At 34.1% G+C, this 23,488-nt stretch overlaps 1 protein-coding gene and 1 long non-coding RNA gene across 2 annotated transcripts in view; one reads left to right on the top strand and one right to left on the bottom strand.

Moving 5' to 3' along the window:
- The first annotated feature begins 1,069 nt into the window (after positions 1–1,069).
- LOC123633389 lies at positions 1,070–22,481 on the top strand. Its single transcript, XR_006733584.1, has 3 exons — positions 1,070–1,099; positions 20,992–21,176; positions 21,298–22,481. It is a non-coding gene; the product is annotated as an uncharacterized LOC123633389 (long non-coding RNA).
- The window catches only part of RGS17 (regulator of G protein signaling 17), an 88,405-nt gene continuing 71,352 nt past the window's right edge, over positions 6,436–23,488 (bottom strand). The window contains exons 3-5 of the mRNA XM_045544599.1: positions 19,636–19,725; positions 17,936–18,170; positions 6,436–7,297 (exon numbers count right to left, since the gene is read on the bottom strand). Of these exons, the coding sequence (XP_045400555.1) occupies positions 7,109–7,297; positions 17,936–18,170; positions 19,636–19,725 (514 nt within the window). The 3' untranslated portion in view covers positions 6,436–7,108. The remainder of the gene's footprint in view (positions 7,298–17,935; positions 18,171–19,635; positions 19,726–23,488) is intronic.

Below are 23,488 nucleotides of genomic sequence, written 5' to 3' on the forward strand. Positions count from 1 at the left end.
TAGGTAAAATGATAAAACAGATCCAAGGAAGGAGGAATAAAAACCCAGAACAACTTAAACTGGAGGAACCATAATCTGCATTATCTATTCAATTTATGAGTACCTGCATTATTCTGGCATTGCAAAATAACCAAGCATGGTGCCTCTTAAGTTGTATTCATGCATTCAAAACTTCTTTATAGTCCACTAATAAATATTGGTGGAGTCCAATATATAGATATAGATTGTTAAGTATAACGAACATGGTAGTAAAAAAATTATACACCTTCAATATGATAAATTTTACAGACCCAAACACATTGAAATGCTATTTTAATATTTAGCAAACATTTAAAAACATAAACCAGAAACAATGTACTTATAACAAATAGGTTAAAGCCAGGGGAGAAAAATAGCAATAGCAAGTATTTTACATTGTTTTAATAATCAATATTCATTGTTCAGTGGAAGGCATATAGAGGAGCACTAAGCAAAATGGTTATCAATTTAAATTACTTCTTATGACAATGAGTAAGACTAAGATCTTTAATATGCAAAATGTTAGAGGATTAAAGTAATTAATTATATAGGCAATTCAAGGGAAAAAATTAGTTTCACCTCTATTAAGTGAATATTCAAGCTAAGACTTTTGGAGTTTTATTTTTCCATTCCACTGTTCAGTTCATTGTATTTTCTTAATAGCATTTGTTAGCAATCATTTAATGGAACCTAATATTAGTGTTGAGGAATCTGCTCAGATTTTTTCAGCTCAGTGTAAACGTCCAGAAAATTTACGTTCACTATAATTTCTTAGAAAATGTATTTCTTTACAGTGGAGAAACCTAATAGATGCTAACTCAGTCAGGTGACCAAGGCTAACGTTAACAGTTAAGGGGAGCCTAAAGTTTATGAAACTGTCACAGCTAAGAGGAGTCATGATGATGGCATGTACCTGTGATACCTTGTGATGAGAATGGCACTTTATCTCTGTGGTCTTCCTTCCAGAAACCAAAATCTTTATCTACTCATGAGAAAAACATCAGTCAAATCCCAACAGAGGGACATTCTACAAAATACCAGACCAATGCTCCTCAAAACTATCAAAGCCATCAAAAACAAGGTAAGTTTGAGAAAATGTTACAGTTAAGGGGAACCTAGGAAGATGTGACAACTAAATGTAATGTGGTATGTGAGTAGGATCTTGGGACAGAAAAAGCACTTTAGGTAAAAAGTAAGGAAATCAGAACAAAGTAGGGACTTAATGAATCAATATTGGTTCATTAATTTTGACATATATCCCATAAAAAACTTCTCTGTACTATCTTTGCAGTATTTCCATAAATCTTAAACTATTCTAAAATAAAAGGTTTAATGAAAAATTTTATTAACACATGGTATCAATTTTTTATTTTCATGGTAAAATTGTTAAAGAAAATCATATGACCTTAACATTAAAAAGAATGTTTTCTGATGGTCAATCTCTTATACTTTAGTTTTAGCTCTATCACCCATTTATATATTTGGCAAATGACTTGATATTTATATTATTCCTATCCTTGGGAATGTTGTTTTATTTCCTTTGGAAATAAAAAATTTAAATAATTTGTCTTATTTAAATTTTAATTTTAATCTACAGCACACACACATATTCTCTCTTTCTCATGTGTGTGATTGAAAGAAACATTTCTAGACTGTAGATTTGATGTGATGTTGGCGACATGAAAATAGTAATTTTGAATCACATTATTGAACAAAGCAATAACATTGATATAGCCCCCATTTTTTTTTTTTTTTTTGGAGACAGAGTCTCACTCTGTTGCCCGGGCTAGAGTGCCATGGCATCAGCCTTGCTCACAGCAACCTCAGACTCCTGGACTCAAGAGATCCTTCTGCCTCAGCCTCCCGAGTAGCTGGGACTACAGGCATGCACCACTATGCCTGGCTAATTTTTTCTATATATTTTTAGTTGGCCCAATAATTTTTTTCTATTTTTTAGTAGAGACGGGGTCTCACTCTTGCTCAGGCTGGTCTCGAACTCCTGACCTCTAGTGATCCACCCCCCCTTGGCCTCCCAGAGTGCTAGGATTACAGGCATGAGCCACCGCGCCAGGCCTAGCCCCCATCTTAAAATAAGATTGATTGTATAATATTTTGATGAATAATTAAATCATATTTTTAAAGTATGTTTTGAAAATAGTAGGACAAAAGTGCAATAAAATGACATTTAATACAGGCATTCCTGAAAAATAGTAACTGTTGAATGAAGAACTTTGATATTATATGTCACACTTTATTCTTTCCATGTTTATTTTATTTAATGCTCATGGCCATCTTGTAAATGATTATATTCCTCATTTGCAGAATAGGAAACATTTATCTCAGAGGAGATAAATGATTTTCCCAAAGTCACGTGAGACAGAAATGTAACTTGAAATCAAATTTGTAATTCAAAGTTCCTGATGTTTTTACACTATGTTCCTTATGTGAGTCTGTGGACATACATTTCCATTAGTAAGCATTGTACGTAGCATCCTTTTAATACAATAATGAGAGCTAGATCTTTAGAAAAGAAATGCATCCAAGCCTAGGACAGAAAAACAATCTGTTCAACTATTATTCTAAAATATTTATTTCTAACTATTTAAAAGCTGTAATGCTGTGATGGCAGTTAGGTATAAGTCATCAGTTTTAAAATTCTGAAATTTCTGAAATGGTAAAGAGACTTAATATGAGAAATAATGAGGGAAGAATAAATTTCAGGTTGAACATATGATGTATTAAAAAATATTACATTTGGTTGCCATCATCACTGCTTAATACCATTCCTTTTCTCTGCTCATCTTAGAGCTTTCGTCATAGGAATGAAATTAATTCCCAAACTGGGAGCTATTATCAGAGCAGCACTTTGTCTTCCATAGTCTTTTAATTAGAAACAATGTCTTGAATATCACCTTGAATTTATCTGAAAAGATGTCATTTGGGCTGGAGAGGACTATACTTGTAGAAATAATAATTTTTAAAATACTTATAAAGAAATCAAAGTCTGGTATTTATCATTCTGTGCACTGTTGTGTATTGCAAGGATATTGTAAGTGTTGCATAGAAAATCTGAAACAAATTTTTGCTATCTGTTTTATTGATAAATATTTGCACATGTAGCAAGTGAAGAATTGCTAAAATTTTTACCAATTGAATACTCTTTTCTCAGGAGAACAAATACTTTATATTCGTCAGAAATTCAAAAACTGAAAGACACTCAAATATAAGTGTTTGTGAAATATATTTCGAAAGTTTGAGTCATAAACTGTCAATGTATACAGATGGGCAAGGAAATTTTCTGAAAATATCTTTACAACCTTTCCAAGTAATTTGCCAGTATATCAAGCTAAAAGTATTACAAATACATGTTTGATAAAGTTCTATCTATAGGTATTTTCTATTTCTTTAATAAATTTTAGGTGATTTTCAAAAGGGTTCTTATTTTTCTATTTTCCATTTGTATTGTACTTTCTTCCTTTTACATTTCTTCACCAAAGCATCTGATGATTGGTGTTTTTTGCAAATGTAATTTGTCACAATTACAATATCATTTATTTTTTCAGTATAAGTTAAAGGTGTATAAGTTATGGATAAACTCAAAATTAAAATCAGGTATTATTTTAAATCAGCTTAATGGGATGAACATGTATTTTTGCCCCTAATAAATAAACATTATTTACCTATTTCTATAGTCATTTTGCAAAACTGAACTTTATTTATTAGATAAATAAATAATACACATTTCATTCTGTAACTTAGAACCTAGGCAGCATTAAAGAATACTAATAAACACCCCATGCACCATGACCACATATCAGAACTGGTCATTCTATGTACATACTTCAATATTTTTTAAAAAAGACCACATTATGGTCTTGAGTTTTGCATTTCATAACTTCTATATCAAAATCATCTTTTGGTCTCATTGTTCATATGTGCCCTGTAACACTGCCAGAGCATCTCTACTACCTTTGGATAACATAATGACAAGTAGCCAGAGTAAAGAAGTGCCATCCATACATTATTAGTGTGATTTATGTACAATATCAATCTCTGAATAAATCTGGATCTCCAATTTATTTATATATACATAATCTATACCCTCTGCTTTTTTTTCCATTATAGATACTTCTGAAATTAGGCACCATAGAAAGTGCATTAACCTTTTTCTGTATGCATTGGCAAATTCTAACAGTATAGGAAGATATCTTGGCAATCTACAACACAAAGTGCTCCTTTTAAAGTGCTGATTTTTCCCCAGGGAGGAATTTACTCACTAGGAAAAATCAAATTCTACTAAAACAAATATTGTGCTCTTGGAATTGTAGCATAGACTCCAGTTGAGGGCTTTTTTGTTTATTATAGCTCTGTAACTTAAACAGAAGGAATTATACCATACTTAAAAATTGGTAGAGTTGCAAATATACAGACACATTCCTAAATGAGAAACCCTTCCCACCTTTGAAAATATGAGTTTAGCACAGAAATGCTCACATAACATGTTTACCAACAGCTGATGTGTAAATCTACTCTGGAATCATTCTCAACACAATTTCCTAATCAGGTTTTAAAAGGACATACCAACTTCAAAATCTGTATTCTACAAATGCCCAGATTAGAGATTAGGACTCTTTATAAGGGCCCTTATCTTTTACATTTGGTAAAATATTAAAGGTATTGTCAAACAGACAATTCATCTAATAGTCCAAAGTATCTTATAAAGATAACTTATGACTAGCAGGTCACCATCATATATAGTAACAAGAAGAATATAAAGTCTACATTTAAAAAGATCAATGCATGCCAGTATCACAGTATATTACATATTGTCTAGTCATGTGCACCAATTTATTGTGCCTCAAACACAGAAACACGTATAATACTACACCATATATGTGTATACATCATAGTAGCATAATAAACTCTAATCAAGAAAAAAAATTAAATAATTTAGGAACAATAGAACTATACAATAGAAGTGATGATTCTTTTAGGTTTTTCTTTACTCTCTAGGAAAAAATATGACTTTTTGTAAACATCTTCATAACTATCTTTTTTCAACATATTACTGAAAACTATTATTCAAATAGTAAATATCTAAGTGACATGGATAAAATATATCCTAACACACTAACACTTTCAGAAAAAACAGGCATTTGTTAAAACAAATGATTATTATAAATATTTTTTATCTTGCATTTCTAACTACATTTTCATAAATAATGTATTTAAAAGTGCTGAATATGGTAGGATAGTCAGCAACGCCAGTGTAAACAGAATTTTTGTTTTCTACTCTGCAAATTTTTTTTTAAAATCCCATTTTGTCAAACAATGCAACAGTTAATATATTTGCATAGGGAGTAGATAATAGCCCTTTTAATCATGTCTCCTGAATTCTATATAAATTAGAAAATCATATTCACATAAAAAAAGTTCTTGAAATGCTTTAAGTTTATGGAAAAAGAAACTTACGATGCCAACCTTTCAAGTAAAATAAATTTAAAAAGAAATCCCAAACTTGTTTTTTTAAAAAATGTTTAATAAATTAAAAAATGAGAGGTAGTTAAAAAAATGACAAAGAAAACCTATAATTTTAATATCATCCTTAATATAAGGCCAGTGTTCTCAGTGGATATAAATCTTTTTTTTAAAACTTTCATTTTAGGTTACTCAGTATTATATTCATTCAGCTTAAGATTAAAAAAATAGTCTCCAGGGGATATTAATATTCAAATGTAACACCTTGATATAAATATGACACTGATTATTGTTATTATTTTTTGTGCACAATAGGATAATGTTGTTTTCTAGAAGGTCAGAAGTACATGCCAACATCAGGCAAGTGTTTGTCTTAAAGGTTTAGTGTACTTATAAAAAATAATATGGCAGCTAGAAAATCTGAGCACTGTACTGCCTTTTAATTATGGATGAGAATAAATAGTTTGGTTTTAACATCTTCAAAATAAGTGATTCTTAAGATAGTATATGAAAACAGTTAAGGTCTGAAGTAGAGAATTAACTTCTTCATAACCCCTATAAAACTTCTCTTGGTAAAAACTTAGCTTTTCACTGGATTTCACTTTCAAGGAAAATATGCCACAGGAGAGATGCCATTCATCAAAATGTTTTACAGTGCTACATGTAGGCATTCCTTTATTAAATCATTTTTATATTCCAAAACTAAGTTATCAACCTTATTATTATTACTATTATTTTTTTGCTGAAGTACATAACTTTACACAACCATTTTAGAACTGGAGAGCCAGTCTTTAATAAATTAATTACAGTATTAGACATCTGATATATACATAGATTCATTTTCTTCTATTACAATTAAAAACAATATCACTCTTTGATTTGTCATTGAGATAGGATATCTTCAAATTGTTTTGTGCTTTTATTCTTTTCTTCTTCTTCTTCTTTTTTTTAACCATAGCAAACTCTTCTGTAATGAAAATGCCACCATTTTGGCAGTCGATAACCAGAGGAATTCTCCATTAGAATTTTCCAACAAACAGAGATAAATAGCTCTTTTTTCATGTACAGAAATATTGGCTTCAAAATTATTGTACTGAACACAGTATATAGGACATTGAATACCATTGTTACATTGTAAAAATTGCCTTTTTTGTCTTAGATTATATTAAAAAATGCAAACCACGGCCAAATTTTTGGCAATTATTTCTATAAGACCATATTGCACAAAAGTCCTTAAATACAGATATAAGTTATGCTACTGTATTAAATATTACAACAACTATGTGGCAAATGAAGCAGTTTTACTTTGCACATGCAGTCTCTGGAGATACACGAGGAGACTGTTCACAGGACTACAAATACAGTTTGCTTGCAAGTAGAATGAGTATTGAATAAAACAATTTGGCAATTCATTGTTTCATGTGGTATTTTCTCCAAACTTAATCATGATCTCCAAACTTGATAAAAATGGAGAGAAAAACCGTAATGGTTGTATTTTCACAGTAGCCTGAGGAATGCTAAACTGTAGTTTTCCAGGAACTCAGTTTCTGATGTTATTTAACTACTTTTATTTCCCATCCCAACCCTCCAAAATGATTTTTTTAAATGAAAATTAAGATTCAGAAGAAGAGCCGGCAGTACTTTCAACAAATGACTTATAAATTTGAGAGTTCAAAAACCTTGGAAAAGAATCTCTGTGCATTAAAGTATATATCTGAAGTTGGGCATCTTCATACATGTGAGGATTAGGATCCAACAGATTTCTATTGATCACCTCTCTAACTCGAGAATCAAGACTGACCTAAAAAGAAATGAGAGCAGATACATTAAATAATATTTTTTCCAAAAAACCTCAATTAAGTAACCATAGGTTTGCGACATTTAGAGAAACCTCAAAGAGTAAATCCAACTACTGAAAATCTTGAGCTCATCTTTTCAAAACCAGGTGTACTTTTCTCTCCAACAGTTGAATTAAACAAACAAAAGACAACCAGTCTTGCAAAGCAGAAATTTAGTTCATAGATATCTCAACTTACTTGGATTTACCTTTTCTATGCATTCATTCAGCAGTTTTTTGACACTTTCTACTCATTGTTGAGGTACCAGAGAATTCCCTAGCCAGAATGTGAATTCATCACCTCCTATTCTGTGACTTCTGGGGTGACTGTCTTGTTAACAAGGTAAAAAAAAATCTACTGGCAAAGAAGAATCCTCTGACAAAAATTAGCATGCATACCAAATGCTGATTCCCAATAGTTTCATATCCCAACAAGTCCTACTGTGTGAAAAGTAAGAAACTAGGAATGTGGAAGGGCATAGTAAAGAAATACATAGGAAACATCCTTATACATCCAAAGTTCTCTGTACTAAAGATGAAGCAGAATCACTGCTTGGAGTGGAATCTTTGAAAGGAGAAATATAAATAGGAATTCAGAATATTCATTAAAATTATGAATACAGTGTTATTTGAAAAGTGTACAGAAATTAAATTCTGCATTGATTTGGTTTGTTTCCCCTTCCTCACTAAATGCTAATCCTGTTGGAACTGGTAGGATGTGTTGGAAAGGGAAGTGGGGAAAAATAAATACCAATAAAGGCACACTTGGTGGAACAGAACTAAAGCTCCGTCCTGAAACACCACGTTAGAAAAACTCTACAAGAGGCAAACAGTCACTCAGAATCCTGATCATTTTCCTCAGTCCTCACTATTGAGCAAGGAATAGGACTGTAATCCATAGTCAATTTTCTCATGATATATTCACATAGATACAAACTTTTCATATTTATACCTAGACATTTTGTCACAAGCATTTTGCAAAAGCCTTTTTCATTCTGGCTTCTTTTCCCACCTACTGTTTGGACTAAGTCTGAGGTCTGAAACCATCTCCGACTGAAGTCAAGTGTCTTCCATCCAGGGTCCCCAGATTCCTGGGCTCTGCAGACCATGTGGAATTGGGTTGATTGACACATCCCACAGAGAGCTACTAGATTTTTCAGGAAATTGTGATCCAGACTACATTTCTGTGTAGCTGGACCAACCTGAACAGGCAGACCTCATTTTATTATGCTTCACTTTATTGTGCTTTGCAGATACTGTGTTTTTCTTTTACAAATTGAAGGTTTGTGGAAACCCTGTGTCAAGCAAGACTATCACTGCCATTTTCCCAACAGCGTGTGCTCACTGGGTTTCTCACATTTTGATAATTCTTATAATGTTCCAGACATTGTCATTATTATTATATCTGTTATGGTGATCTGTGATCAGTGATAATTGATGGTACTATTGTAATTGTTTGGGGGGCCATAAACTGTGCCCATATAAGACTCAATTGATACTTAATTGATAAATATTGTGTGTGTTCTGACTGTTCTACTGACTGGCCATTCTCCTGTCCTTCTACCTCTTTGGGGGCCTCCCTATTTCCTGAGACACAACAATATTGAAATTAAGCCAAATAATAGCCCTACTGTGGACTCTACATGTTCCAAGTGAATGGAAGAGTTGCATGCCTTTCAATTTCAATCAAAAGATAGAAATGCTTAAGCTTAGTGAAGAAAGCATGTCAAAAGCCAAGCTAGGCTGAAAGCTAGGACTCTTGAGTCAAACAGTAAGCCAAGTGGTGAATGCAAAAGAAAAATTCTTGAAGGAAACTAAATGGTACTCCAGTGAAAATATGAATGATAAGAAAGCAAACAGCCTTATTGCTAAAATGGGGATAGTTTGAATGGACTAGATAGAAGATCAAACCAGCCACAACATTCCTTTAAGCCAAAGCCTGATTGAGAGCAACACTCTAATTCTCTTCAATTTTATGAAGGCTGAGAGAGGTAAGGAAGCTGCAGAAGAAAATTCTGGAGCTAGCAGAGGTTGGTTTTTGAGATTTAAGGGAAGAAACCATCTCCATAACATAGAAGTGCCAAGTGAAGCAGCAAATGCTGATATAGAAACTGCAGCAAGTTATCCAGAAGATCTAGCTGAGATCATTGATGAAGGTGGCTATATGAAACAACAGATTTTCAATGTAGACAAAAAACAGCCTTCTATTGGAAAATGTCATATAGGACTTTCATAGCTACAAAGGAGAAGTCAATATCTGGCTTCAAAGCTTTAAAGGACAGGCTGACTCTCCTGTCTAGAGCTAATGCAGCTGGTAACTTTAAGCTGAAACCAATGCTTATTTACCATTCTGAAAATTCTAGTGCCCTTAGAATTATAATAAATTGATAGGGCCTGTGCCCCATCAATGGAAGACTGGATGACAGCACATCTGTTTACAACAGGGTTTACTGAGTATTTTAAGCCCACTATTGGGCTGTATTGTTCAGGAAAAAAAGATTCCTTTCAAAATTTTACTGCTCAGTGACAATACACTTGGTAATTCAAGAGCTGCGATGGAAATGTACGAGGATATTAATGTTTTCATGCCTGCTAACACAAATCCATTCTGCAATCCATGGGTCAAGTAGTAATTTCAAATTTCAAGCTTTATTATTTAAGAAATACATTTCATAAGGCTATTGCTGATGGATCTAGGCAAAGTGAATTGAAAACCTTCTGGAAAGGATTCACCATTGTAGATGCCATTAAGAACATTTGTGATTCATGGGAGGAGGTCAAAATATCAACATTAACAGAGTTTGGAAGAAGTTGACTCCAACCCTCATGGATGACTTTGAGGGGTTCAAGACTTCAGCAGAGGAAGTAACAGTAGATGTGGTGGAAACAGCAAGAGAACTAGAATTAGAAGCGGAGCCTGAAGATCTGACTGAATTGCTGCAATTTCATAAAAAAAACTTTAATGGATGGTGAGTTGCTTCTTATGGATGAGCAAAGAAAGTGGTTGCTTGAGATGACATCTACTCCTGATGGAGATGCTGTGAATTTAGAATATTACACAAACTTAATTGATAAAAGAGCAGCGGAGTTAGAGAGCACTGACTCCACTTTTGAAAGAAGTTTTACCGTGGGTAAAATGCTACGCAACAGCCTCATATGCTACAGAGAACCCTTCATGAAAGAAAGAGCCCATCGATGCAGCAAACTTCATTGTTGTTTTATTTTAAATTACCACAGCCACCCCAGCTTTCAGCAGCCACCACTCTGATCAGTCAGCAGCCGTCAATGTCGAGACCCTTACAGCAGCAAAAAGATTATGACTCACAGAAGGCTCAGATGAACGTTAACCTTTTTTAGCAATAGGGTGTTTTTAAATTAAGGTACATACATTATTTTTTTAGACATAATGCTATTGCACACTTATATGAACTGGAAAACCAAGATGTTTGTACAATTTGTTTTATTGCAATATTTGCTTTATCTCAGTAGTCTGTAACTGAACCCGCGGTATCTCTGAGGCATGGCTGAAAAACATCTTGTGGCTGAACTGTACGTTCTTTTGTTGTTCGGAATTCTTTAAAAATAAAGATATTCTGAAATGAATTGTTTAGCTTTTATTTTCTGTGTTATTGCCATATGAAGTCATAATTAAGTACAAAGTAATTACAAAGTACAGAATTTTTTTTCCTAAAGGTTTTTATTTCATATAAAAAATATATTTTCTCTTTTTATGCCATAGGAAAATGTTGACTTTGGAGTTTAAACTGATTTATCTTATTCTCAAATGTGGTGTTATGGTGAGGTGAAGTCTTAGCAAACACTCTCCACTGTTTTGGGAAATGGTGCTCTTACTTTCAAACTTGAGAGAACTTTTTGTTTTAATGGAGAAGGAAATCTTAGATGAGTGATAAAGAAAAGAGAGTCATTTACTTCTTAATTAATAGCATCGTTAAATATAGTAACAGTTTGTTTTCAGTAGCTGGAATCATATTTGTTATCCTAAGACAGAAAAGTAAAATAACTTGAATTATTAAATGTCTTGAGTTCTTATGATTTAACTTTAATTTTTTTTTTTTTTGCAAATTAAAAACAGTAGTGAAATGCTGCAGAGAAATTAGTATAGTTCAACATTTAGTAATCTGTAACAAAAATGCATTTGGTATTTTCATTTAAATAATAAAATATTTACCTTAATATCTGGTTGTTTGTTTGAAAAGGTTGTTGGTCAGTCAAAAGAAGTGCAGAGAGGTCAAATAATAAGGATAAACCCCATGGGTATAACAATCATAGTTTCATCTTGTGGCATCTTTGTGCTTCAGAATGTGGAATATCTACAATACAGGTATTAGAGGTGGATGCCAGGTTGAGCCTGAGCCATAGTCACCCTAGGATTCAGGTGTGCCTGGGTGGCTTGTAAAGCCATCTTATCTGGACTGTATTGCATGAGAGACTGAGAAGTTTCCTGGATAGAAGTCGTCCTAAGGGAAGAGAAAGCGGAGTAGCACAGGACAAGAGCTATCCTTGGGCAATGAATGTCTCCTCTTAGTCTCCATAGACTCAGACGGGGAGTGGGAGAGAGGGAAGGGTGCATTACGGCAATAACAGAGTTTATAAAAAAGCACTGTTACTGCAAGATAGGGCGCAAGACAGCAGTGATAAGTTTGTCAGCATTTAACTAGCAGTTTAGGCAGTGCTGAAAACTTTGGCAAGTGTTGAGACATGGCAATTGAAGCTTTAAAAAGACACAAGTGACTGAGATAGGGCTTAGTGAACTTGGAAGCATTCATTCCCGCAGGCAGTAGGAGACAGGGAAGAGGAAAAGCAAGCAGCTTGCAAGCATAAGAAAAACATCCACCGGCCATGCCACAAATTATTGGGGACGAAAATATAATGAGAGCAAAGGTTCCAACAAGAGTCTGGAAGTAAAATGGAGAGAATAAAGACAGAAATCTTGCTAATGTGGCCTGGGAAAACCTGGGCTAAACTGGTTTATATACCCTGGTTGATCTTACTAGATCTCCTATCCAGTGAAGGAGAATATGAAGATAGGTGTGTATTGCTGAAGGGAGTACACCAAGTTTTGTTCTAGTCATCAAGATACAACAGAAAATTTGACCCTGTAGACAAATTTGGCAGAATTATACTGAAAATCATGAATTTTCACTGAAAGTCTTTTTCTCCTATAGAGGGCCCTCCTTTAAGTTAATTGAGTTAATCTCCTGAACAATTTTTTTTACATATTATAATTAAGTTTTTTTCCCATTTTCCTTATCTTTTTTTACTGAAGTTGCTTTATTTAGGATTCTTTTCCAAGTAAAATTCTGATTAATTTTTTTCTTTTTCCATTATAAGATCATATCAAATTTTACTAATTATAACTTCTGCCTCTGGAAATTTTCTGTTTTTCATTTTAATTAAATTTGGTATTCCCATGTTAAAATTTATAGATTTAATGGACATCTAACTCTCCTATCAATATTAAAAAATTTTTACTATGTGCACATTTAGTCATATATTATTTTGTGCTTGTTATTTTTACTGAAAAAATCATAAATTGTAAATAAAATGGATTGTTTGAATTTATCTTTTGGAATGAAAATTTATCTAGTAGGATAAAGTATAGTAACCACATTGTTGATAGTGTCCAGGTGATGGGAAACTATATCTTTCTTGTCTTGGGGAGGATTCAGGCATGTGGTAAAGGTTACTATTTCTCATGTTGTCTGAAGTTCTAAAGTTGGGTTTATAGAAATCTACAATAGTGTCATAAAGAAAATATTAAACAATGAAAGAACTGATCAGCATGTTATAGTTGGAAAAACACCATTTCAGGAATCAGAAGGTCTTGGGCTTGTGTTCTATCCCTATCCGATATAATTCTAATGTCTTTGAATATTCATTTTACCTCTTTGAGAATCAGTTTCCTTTGAAGTCAAGTGGTGCCATCTGTCCTCGCTGAAGGATTATTGTGAGACTCAGGTGATAGTAACATATGAAAGACCATTTTGCCAACAGCAAATTTAAGCCCAGTGTAAAGGACTAATAGTAATAATAATAACTGATCATAATTGTGATGACATTTTCCTGATCAAACACAATGTCTCTGGCTTTTGTATCAATTTGAATTTTACCTTCTCAGAGTGACCTTGCATGACTACTCCTATTCTGAACTACATCATTCAACCTCCACCCCATCATAATGTGTATGACAATTTTTAGTTACTTGTTTTCAACATGATTTGTCTGTCTTCCTAAAATGTAAGCTCCATAAGGGATAGACCAGCGTCTGTCTTGTTTGTTCACCATCGTATCCCAACATCTAGCCCAGTGCCTGGCTCATGGAAAATACTCAGTAAATATTTTTGAATGTTAATATGCATGCATAAAGATATAAATCTAGGACAATAACAGTCAAATGATTCCTGTTTAAAAACTAACTTAAATCATTGAAAGTGCTCAATTTGCATAATTTCACTTGAAGATACATACACAAGCACATAGAATTCACATGTTTATCACATAAGCATGATTTTTAGATAATTCTAGTATTTAAATGGGTTTATTACTTTTTTCTCTCAGATAGTAGCTGGAAATTTACAGTGAAATCAGAAAAAGCAAACAATTCCTATTACTACTAAAATCAGCATATGGCAGATTTTGAACATCACAGATGTAGTGGATTTTAGAGCTTTCTCCATGTCCTCATTCTACGACATTAGGAAGCTCGAGGCTCCAGAGCCCCAAAGTGAGTTGCTGAGTGTCACACAGATGGTAGGTGTCAGGGCCACATTACAGTCCTGGTTAAGGACAATGTCATCACTAAGCAGATTTGTAGACAGCTGAACAAACATAGTTTTCTTCAATTCAGATAAAAGTCTTATTTGTTGAAGAATTTACAATTATTTATTTTATCAATAGTTCAATGCTGTTTATAGTTGATAACAGCCTTTAAATAGAGTTTTTGTTCAAGTTCTTTATTTTACTAGGTTTATCTTTTCAATACCTAATATATATAAGCTACCACTAGGATCTGTTATGTGCAGCAAGGCTACTATTAGTCTTAAATGCCTCTTTATTATCTTCATTTGTTTTCCCCTTGAAGATAGCATTTAAAAAATTGCTTTTTAAAGAAATGCAATTTTTATTTAAATTTTTAGATTTTTAAAAAAATTTAAAATTTGGCCTTTTCCTCTTAAAATGTACGCTATACCAAGAACAGAAGTTATATCACCTCCTGATTGCAAACATCTCTTATTTTATAACGTAATGCTCAAATTATTACAAATGTGTAAAACATGCTCTTAAAACAATGATACATAATGCAATTTTCAGCACATTGACTTCAGTGGCTTCATTAAGGAAAAAGTTACATATATAAATACATTTTTTAATGCTGACTTTACATTTAACAAAGAGGAACCTGGTAACAATCAAATTAAAGTAAAATGAAGGTCTAGTGAAGAAAAATACTGTTCTGTCCAATAATAAAATCTTGACTATTTTTAGTTATTTAGTCATTACGATTTTGTAAATAATTCAAATGTTTATATTCTTTAAACATATTCTGAGTAAGCAGAAACAGCTATAGAATTTCAGAGGTAGAAAGGTCAGATTGTCTAGCCCCAAAATGAGAAATAGATGCTAAACCTGATTGGTTTGTTGTGGCTACCTTGAGTACTGTGTTGAGAAAGATTCTGAGGTTTAATCTGGGAACAGCAGTAAAGAGGACCATGATAATCCATGTAATTTGGTGGGGAGGATGAAGTAGTAGTACAAATGGCCTTACAGCTGTTATTATGGATTAGGTTTACTAGTTTCTGTGGTCATTTTTACTGTTATTTTTGTAAACAAATCAACTGAATACTGAGACAGAGGTAAAGTAATTTATCCCAGGCCACAAATTAGGTTGCAGCAAAGCTAGGACTAGAATCCTGTGCACCTGAATATTAGTCCACTGCTCTGACTACTATATAATCACAACTCTCTTGGTGTGACATGTGTTCTCTCTGATATTAAAAAACAAATTTGGAAAAGTGATAACTCGGTATCATCAGTTAGTAATGTATTGTAGCTGAGTAGAAATTGATGAGTTTTTGCACAGCAAAGTCAGTGAGATATAATAGTTTGGAGAGGGCTCTGAAACAGCTATAACGTGCATACCATATTGTGAGCATCAATGAGTCAAGTCATTGCACACAATACCTTCATTTAAAGTAGTTTTTTAACAATTATTTTTTTATAACTGAAAATACCCACTTTTAGTTTATTTGTTTTTTGGCTGCTAAACAATGATGAAATTTAATTACTATGTTGACAGGTGAGAAATCAATTGCTAAACAAAAGCTCTTCATATAGTCTAATAATTTAGATTCTATGTTTAGAGTTATTTACAATTTATTTAGAAGTCAGCAAAATGTTAAAAATTTGAATTTCACCTCTCTGTCTCTCTCTCTCTCTGATATTTTGAAAGTATTAAAGAGTGGGTAATGGCAAATGTGGATATTAGGAAACATAAAGGAGAGAATAAATATAGTTATGACACTAAATATTAGTCTATGTAATCCAAGTGTGGTCATGTTCTTAATCAGGAAATAATATTTTAACAACTTTTAGCTGAAACTCAAAGTAACTTTGTGGAAATTAAGTATTTTACAAAGCTTCATCAATAACATCTGAAAATCAGAGGCTATAAGGATAATAAGGAAATGTTTCCCATAAAAACTAAAGATTAAAAAATAGAAACTGTAAAAATAAAGGAACTATATGTACTTAATATGGAGACTATTTTTTCTCCTAACATTTAAAAAAATGCAACAGTAATCATTTTAAGAACACAAATATAATACAAATGCCTAATCTAAACAACTATCACTTTAAGATGACATATTTTATATATTTTGGGGAGAGAAATGGGCTAATCTTCCCAAGGACTCTGTAATTTTGTGTAATTATAAGCAAGAGAAGCACACTCTTGGGCACATTTGGATCATTTGGTTTATTTGCCATTTAAGGCAACTTTAAAATAAGTATGTTCCAAGATCAATGCACTGGCATAAAATAAAATAAAATAAAAATGAGAATTATCATATTAATAAAATCCAAATAGAGTTGGTTAGATGCTGAGCTTCCACACAGAGCAGAACTTGAATGTATTTTTAGGATGCAGAATTATACCTGTGTTAGAAATGTGACATCAGTAATAAATGTTCCAAGGCTACAGAAAAATTCTCCCCATCTTGTTTTTATGAATACTTTTTATATGTTCATGTAGGAAATAAAAAATAAAACAATCTTTTGTACATCCAGTTCTACAAGATTTCTCATTTTGTAGAGACAATTGTACTGGAGTACTGGAATATCAATGGCACTTTAACCTAACTAATAAAAAGAAATCTAAATTATTTAGGTACTGTATACCTCAGTAGAAGTGAAATAGTTTATATAGCCTTGTATTACAGATTAATAAAATAGACACTAATTCCTTTTGTAGATCTCAAAGTAAGGAGTATAAGGCAGAATGGGACCACACCAAGTGTTGGATGAGGGACTGATGACCAAAGCCCATGGATGTTCAGGTGCACAAGAAAGGAGTGTGGAAACTAAACCTTCTAGCCTTTCTAAGAGCAGAAAGTATCAGGTCAGTACATTTAAATGCAAAGTAAAAATCATAGTCATTTAGAAGGAAAAGACCAAACAAGAAGAAGGTAGCATGGAAAAGAGAAGGCATTCTAGCAATGTCTTTGTTCTTGACCCGTAAAGCTCTGTCACCCAGGGATCCAGGAGCCTCGTCACACTATTAACCCCTCCCTCACTCAATACTTTTAACTGTTAGCTGAAACACTTCTCAAGGACAAATTAATTTTTAAAAAGTCAATGGAAAAGTGCTATTTGGTTCCTAGAAGTGTTCCTGATTGATTAGTTAAATTCTGGCAAGGGGAGAAAAAAGTCTACACTTTCAATAACAGAAAATCTAAATTAAGTAAAATAATTTCCATTCCCTATCCCTGCCCCCAAAATGTTAGTGGCAAAAAGGCCCATTTTTCAATTCTGTAAAAATTCAATCATAAACACCAAGCGGGCTTTTTTGTTTTGTTTTGTTTTGTTTTTTAGCCAATAGCAGACATTTTCAAACTAGTGTGCGTGTGCAATGCTTGTTAAAAGTGCAGATTTCTGGGCTCTATTTCCAAAAATTCAGATTCAGAAGTCCTGGGTAGGCCTTAAGAATTTGCTTTTTAAACAAATGTTCCAGGTGATTCTCATACAAGTGATCTGGAGATCACGCTTTGAGAAACACCATCCCAGAGTAAATTCTTCCTTTCCATTTTAGTTTAAATTACAGCAAATTGTGCCTAACCAGGTTCCTTGGTGTTAGTTCTGAAAAGCAAGTGGACACAATTCAGCCAGAGATCAATGATCAAAGCATAGTGGAGATACTCAGCCTCCAAACACGGGTTCAGGGAGATTCTCCGAATGGAAGTGAATTTATCTACCCAGAGACATCTAATCTGTCCACATCCCATGCATTACCCAACTTGGACGGCTGTCCCTTTAGGGTTATCCTTGGTTTTAGGAACCCCACTTCAATATTTTCCAGATTTTTACCTCTTTAGGTGATAGTATAGAAATGTAATCTTCATATATCATTCTGGCCTTTTCTTCAATTACTTTTTTGTTCTGCTCTTTCTTTAAGTCTTCACAGGCAAGCCAGAAAAGTAGGTTCTCTTCACTGTATTCTGTCCGGAGGAATTCTCTGAAAAGGTTTCTTCCAGCGGGGGCCTTCATCATCTTGTCAAAATTTTGAGACCAGGACAAGACTTCCTCTGTGGTGGGGTTTTGGCTGCAGAGACAGAATGGGGCCTTTATCAAAGGGAACTTTGACCCCTGATGCTAGACCAGGTAAGGAGAGGAGCGGATGGAAATTCTATCCATCGCTGCCATCTAGTGGTCAGCATTTTGCCACTCACTCCAGCCTGATCTGGCAAATCATCTGGGCAGGACGGTCAGTTATCTCTGAGTCTTGACAAAAATTCATGAAGGCACAAGAGGCGTATGAGGGAGCCAAGCAGTCACATGGCAAGGGGCTACATACAATATGCATGCAGGTCATCATAAATTCCTAATGAATCCTGGAAATGTTCAAAGTAACAGTATGTTGCAAGTTGATAGTAACAGCCTATAAGGCTCATAGGACAAACTGAAATTTTTCTTTGCTTCTGATACAGATTTCTGCTTTCCAACCATAAGACACAGTTGTTTTTTTTTTTTTAATCTAGTATCCACTTTTTTCATTCATCACTGGATCTGAAATAATACACTGCATGAACTTGTCACATATTTTCCTAAACTTTAAAAAGTTTTCTATGAAAAGTTATGAATGGTTAGCCATGAATGGAATTATCAAAGCTGGCTTTTATAATAACACTGGGGACTTTTTTGATATCTATGTACAGATTTTCAGTGACTGCGTTACTGCAGAAGCCACCAGTCATTAGTCCACGTGCTTATACATCAGAGAAGAGGAAGAGGGAAGCTTGAAGATTCTTGTGGTTAAAATGATCCTGATCTTGCTTTCCCATTAATTGGTCTATTTATTATATCATTTCTCAACCTAAAATATATCTGGTCAAGTAAGTATTTATATTTTATTTTTTCTTACCTTTTGGACCAGGTATTTTACATAGATTTTTACTATTCCATAATGTCTGAACCTCCTTATTGACTTAAAAAAAATTAAAATTTAAAAAGCTTAAAAATTACTATGAAGCATGATTATTAAAACCTTCTCATAAAAAGCAGAGAGAGAAAGATAGTCTATTTGTATTTTGATTTTGTTCCACAGGTACTGCATTTCAGCTTCTCATTTACTAGAAAACACTTGGTCAGAGTCTGTTCTGATGGTCCAGGAGCCCGCCGGGTGCCAGTCCTGACTGACTGCAACATTCCACTCCCATCTTGTCGTGTGTTTAGACAATTCCCTTATAAATAGAACCTAAAAATTATTCTAAGAAATGACAAATAAAGAATTAGGGTGATTTTGGGGGGGTGCTATTCATGTAATAATTTTTACTTTTTGAAAGAGAAAGATAAACTTAGGCAACATTTTAGCCAGTGTCTTCATATAGCTAATAGAAAAAATGGATGAAAAGCAATTGCAATGTCAAAATCTTCCAGATTGAGTTTGTGTTCATTCCACAAAGTCATTTTGAAGGGTACAATGAAGCAAAAGATAATACTTCAGCACTCAATAGATGTAAATGGCATATAAATACGAGAAACAATTACTATGTGGCTCCCACACTCACCATTCCTCTAGGACCTGGATGCTCTCCATTTTTGTAGTAAGCGGGGGTCTTGCAGCATTTTCCCCTCTTTCTTCATTCCTAACGGTGAGGCTGTAAGGCAGCACAACACTTTCTTTTGTCAAGGGTAATCCAATTAGTAAAAGAAAATAATAAGTTTTGCAGGAGAAACATTTCACAGAAGATTTTACTTTCAACTGTGTGAGACTATTTCAAGCATAAAAAGAGCAATACCATTTTTAAAATGATGAGTAATCCTTTGTCAACTAAAGGAAAGAGAATAATTTCTTAATAAAATAATAAAGTAAATCAGAATCTCAAAAATGGATGTTGTTAACATTCTGACTTCATCCTTACATACGCAAATTACTTAAAATCTCCAAGATACTTGCATGATTAAACACTTTAATACTTGATGTAAATCATTACATTACTCTATTTATTTATTTTATATTTTTTATAGAGGCAGGGTCTCGTTATGTTGCCCAGGCTGGTCTCAAACTCCTGGCCTCAAGTGATCCTCTCACCTCAGCTTCCCAAAGTGCTGTGACTACAGGCATGAGCCACAGTGTCCAGCCTACATAATTCCTTAAATGGAAAGCCACTTTGACTTCTGGTTAGTTCTATGCATAGTTTGTTTTCCATTTATTCCCCACTCCTTAATAGCTAAGAAGATAAAATGTGTCAGAATTTGATACAGATTTTGCTTAATTTACATCATCCTTCCCTGCAGAACAAGTTGCTGTCATCAGTAACATCATTCCCCCAACTACTAAAATTCAAGCTACTGGATTTATAGGTGACTTTTTCTTTCTCCTTTCATCCCAGTTAGTCAATCTCCAATAACTTGTGAGGGATAGGCCAGAGGGTTTGGAACAGGAAAGCACTGGGTGGAAGGAGTCTCTGCATCTCTAGGACATAGGTTTCGGAATTCTACAGGATTATAGGATCTAGGATAATCCCATGGGTTTTAGCAACCCAGAACAAGAATGAGAATTGTTCAATTCAGATAAACTGTATCTGAGCAGTGCCTTAGGGTGGAACACCTAAGGTTCTAGGTGTAGACTAGAAATATCGGGTAGTTATGGGGAGATACTAAGAAACAAGGTGGGGAAAATGACTCAATGGTCTTGGAAAACTTGGGCTTTTAAATCAGCCAACTGATACCTCTGTCTGGAAGCCAAGGAGCTTCAGGAGAGCCTGTCAGGGAGCAAAGGAAGTTCAGATAACATCTCTTTCATTTGTTCATTCTTTCATTTATTTACTCCATGAGAGGCAATGGGAAGTATTATTTTTTAGGGCCTACTATGTGCCAGGCACCATTCTTTTAGTATTGATGTTATTGTCTCTATTTTACAGATGAGCGAAGTGAGGTGCAGAGCTGTCTGGCAGGTTGGTCAAAATTGAACACTGAATATGTGACATAGAGTTTGAAGCCTACTCTTTTGAACAACCCTGTATTTTTACTGAGTGCCCACTATGAGCCAGGCCATCTGACAGGACACTGAGGAAGTATACCAGTGATTATGTGAATGCAGAAAAAGGTTAGTAAATGTGGTTGAAGTGGAAATGTGGGGAGAAGGTGTCTCACAAGTAATTTTAATCTGGAAAATCTGATAAGAGAAACTGAAACAGTGTCTCATTAATTCATTTTTCTATTCTCAGATGCAAGGGTGAGGATGGAGAGAATGCAAAGGGAAGAATTTTAGGAGGAGGAGCCTGATGCGCAGGCCAGTGTACAACTGAAAGTGAGACTGGCCAGGACAATTTACTGGAGAACGTGGACTAAGCCAGAAAGAGAAGACAGTAGGAATTGGAAAGGATTCAGAGAAAGGGCGCTTCATAGAAAAAAATAGAATTTAATGGGGAAAAAATTTGAATTCTCCTCCCTATCCATTTCTAGGGACAGTGGCAGGTTCATTGGCGTAGAACTATGGACAGAAAAGTGGTGTGGCCCAGAGAGTCCTGGGAAACAGAAACTAGAGCCCATTGCTACTGAGAGCCCTGTAGGGACGGAGCAATCCCGTGCTTAGAGACGTCAAAGCCTCCAATGTAGCGTAGCCATGGGGCAGGGATTCACAGAAAGCAGTGAGATTTTTTGGGGTCTCTATATGTGGGAACTGTGAATGTGTATGTGGCTTGAGGCAGCTAGGAAACCTCAGTCCTCTAGGTTTCTATACACTTAAGTGAGGTAAGTGTTTTAGAGGAGATTCATTAATGTCTCAAAGTATCTTTGAGTAAGACTGCTTCTCCGGAATTCAATGTATTTCCAGTAACTATGGGAAACCGGATGGGTGGGTAAATACACCACTGACAATATTCTATGAAATTTCTTATATACACAAAATAGGAATTTTTGTAAATTCTAGAAAGATTTTATATAAATAGGAAATTAATACTGATTCTGCCAAGGTTTATTAAGCTTATATGTGTATGGGTACACACATATTAAGACACTATAAAGAGACTGGAAAAAGAGCTCTCTTTCTCAGCTTAAATAATAAACTCCTTGAGAAGTTATTGTTGTTACATTTCCACAGTGTCCCACAGAATGTGCCACGCAGAATGTAGGTATACCTCATTTCACACAACTGTCTTTGAAAAATTTGTTCTCCCTTGTGCTTTTGCTGTAGAGCAACAAATCTGGAATCCACATGCATGATTCACAAGTTTCCGAACATGAATTCTGGCTCCTATGTCTGTTTCTGTGGTATTTACAAACATTCCAAATGCTACCATATTAGAGCGATCATTATGAAATATTGGATTGTGTTTACATCTTTCATTTCTACAGATGGTAAAATACGGACACACATTTGGACTAAAACTACTTATAACAGACATTCAATAAATGCTTAACTGTTCGCTGTTGTGCCATCTCTTGATCTAATACTGAACACTATCTTGCCCTGTAGAAAGACATTGAACTTTAACAACTGGCAAGTTGTCCTTTTAATTGACTATCTTTTAGTAATGTTCTTAAAAAATGGGTCTCAAGGTTTCAATGATCAAGAACCACTGAAAAATGCCATTTTAAGATGAAGAGAAAGGGAGAAAACAGACAAGGAATTGATACTGGATTGCTTGTCTGTCCTGATACTAATGTCTGTCCCCAATTTCACTTCATCCTGCTCTAAGTAGTATAATTTTTTGAGATACTAAATTACTAAGAATTTGCTTTAGATCAATATGTTGTATGTGTTTGAGAAAAGCCGTAGAAGAAAAACACCAAACTTAACAGTTGTGAGGGGTCACACAGAGACCTGTTTTTGTTTCCACTTTTATGTACGCAACATTTTAAATTAACATTTCTACTTTTTAAGCAAAGTCACAAAGAGAACAAAATGCATACACAATGCTTATGATAGGAGTCTTGATCAAAGCTTAAATACTTTGAGGAAGAAAAATGCCAATAATCTAGGCTAAATATGCTAAAACAAGGACTGAAAATCCTATTAGATATTTTCTAAAATGGAGACTTTGAGAAGGGAGGAAATGCATTTGGTGCATTTCAGAAAATAAGGAAATGTGCTCTCTCTGTGAGTGAGTGGGTTGTTTGTTTACAGGGGAGGGTGGGTAATGGGGTGGGAAAAACATTACCTGCTGCCAATGATAGAGTTTATCTACTGATTTGTCATGCTGGATATGTGCAGGGTCTATTTTCTTACTATTGTAAAGAAAAACAATCGGTTCTTTAAAACAACCCTTAAAAGCGTTGCAAATAAGAAGAAAACTTCACAGTAGCCATGGTAACTCTAGGATGGAGGCTGGTCACAAAACCACATATATTTACAGAAAAATTCAACTAAGGAATCAATAAAATGCTTAAATTTAATACAGTATGACATCAAGGCTC

This window comes from Lemur catta, chromosome 2 (genome assembly GCF_020740605.2).
Source record: "Lemur catta isolate mLemCat1 chromosome 2, mLemCat1.pri, whole genome shotgun sequence".
Taxonomy (NCBI): domain Eukaryota; kingdom Metazoa; phylum Chordata; class Mammalia; order Primates; family Lemuridae; genus Lemur; species Lemur catta.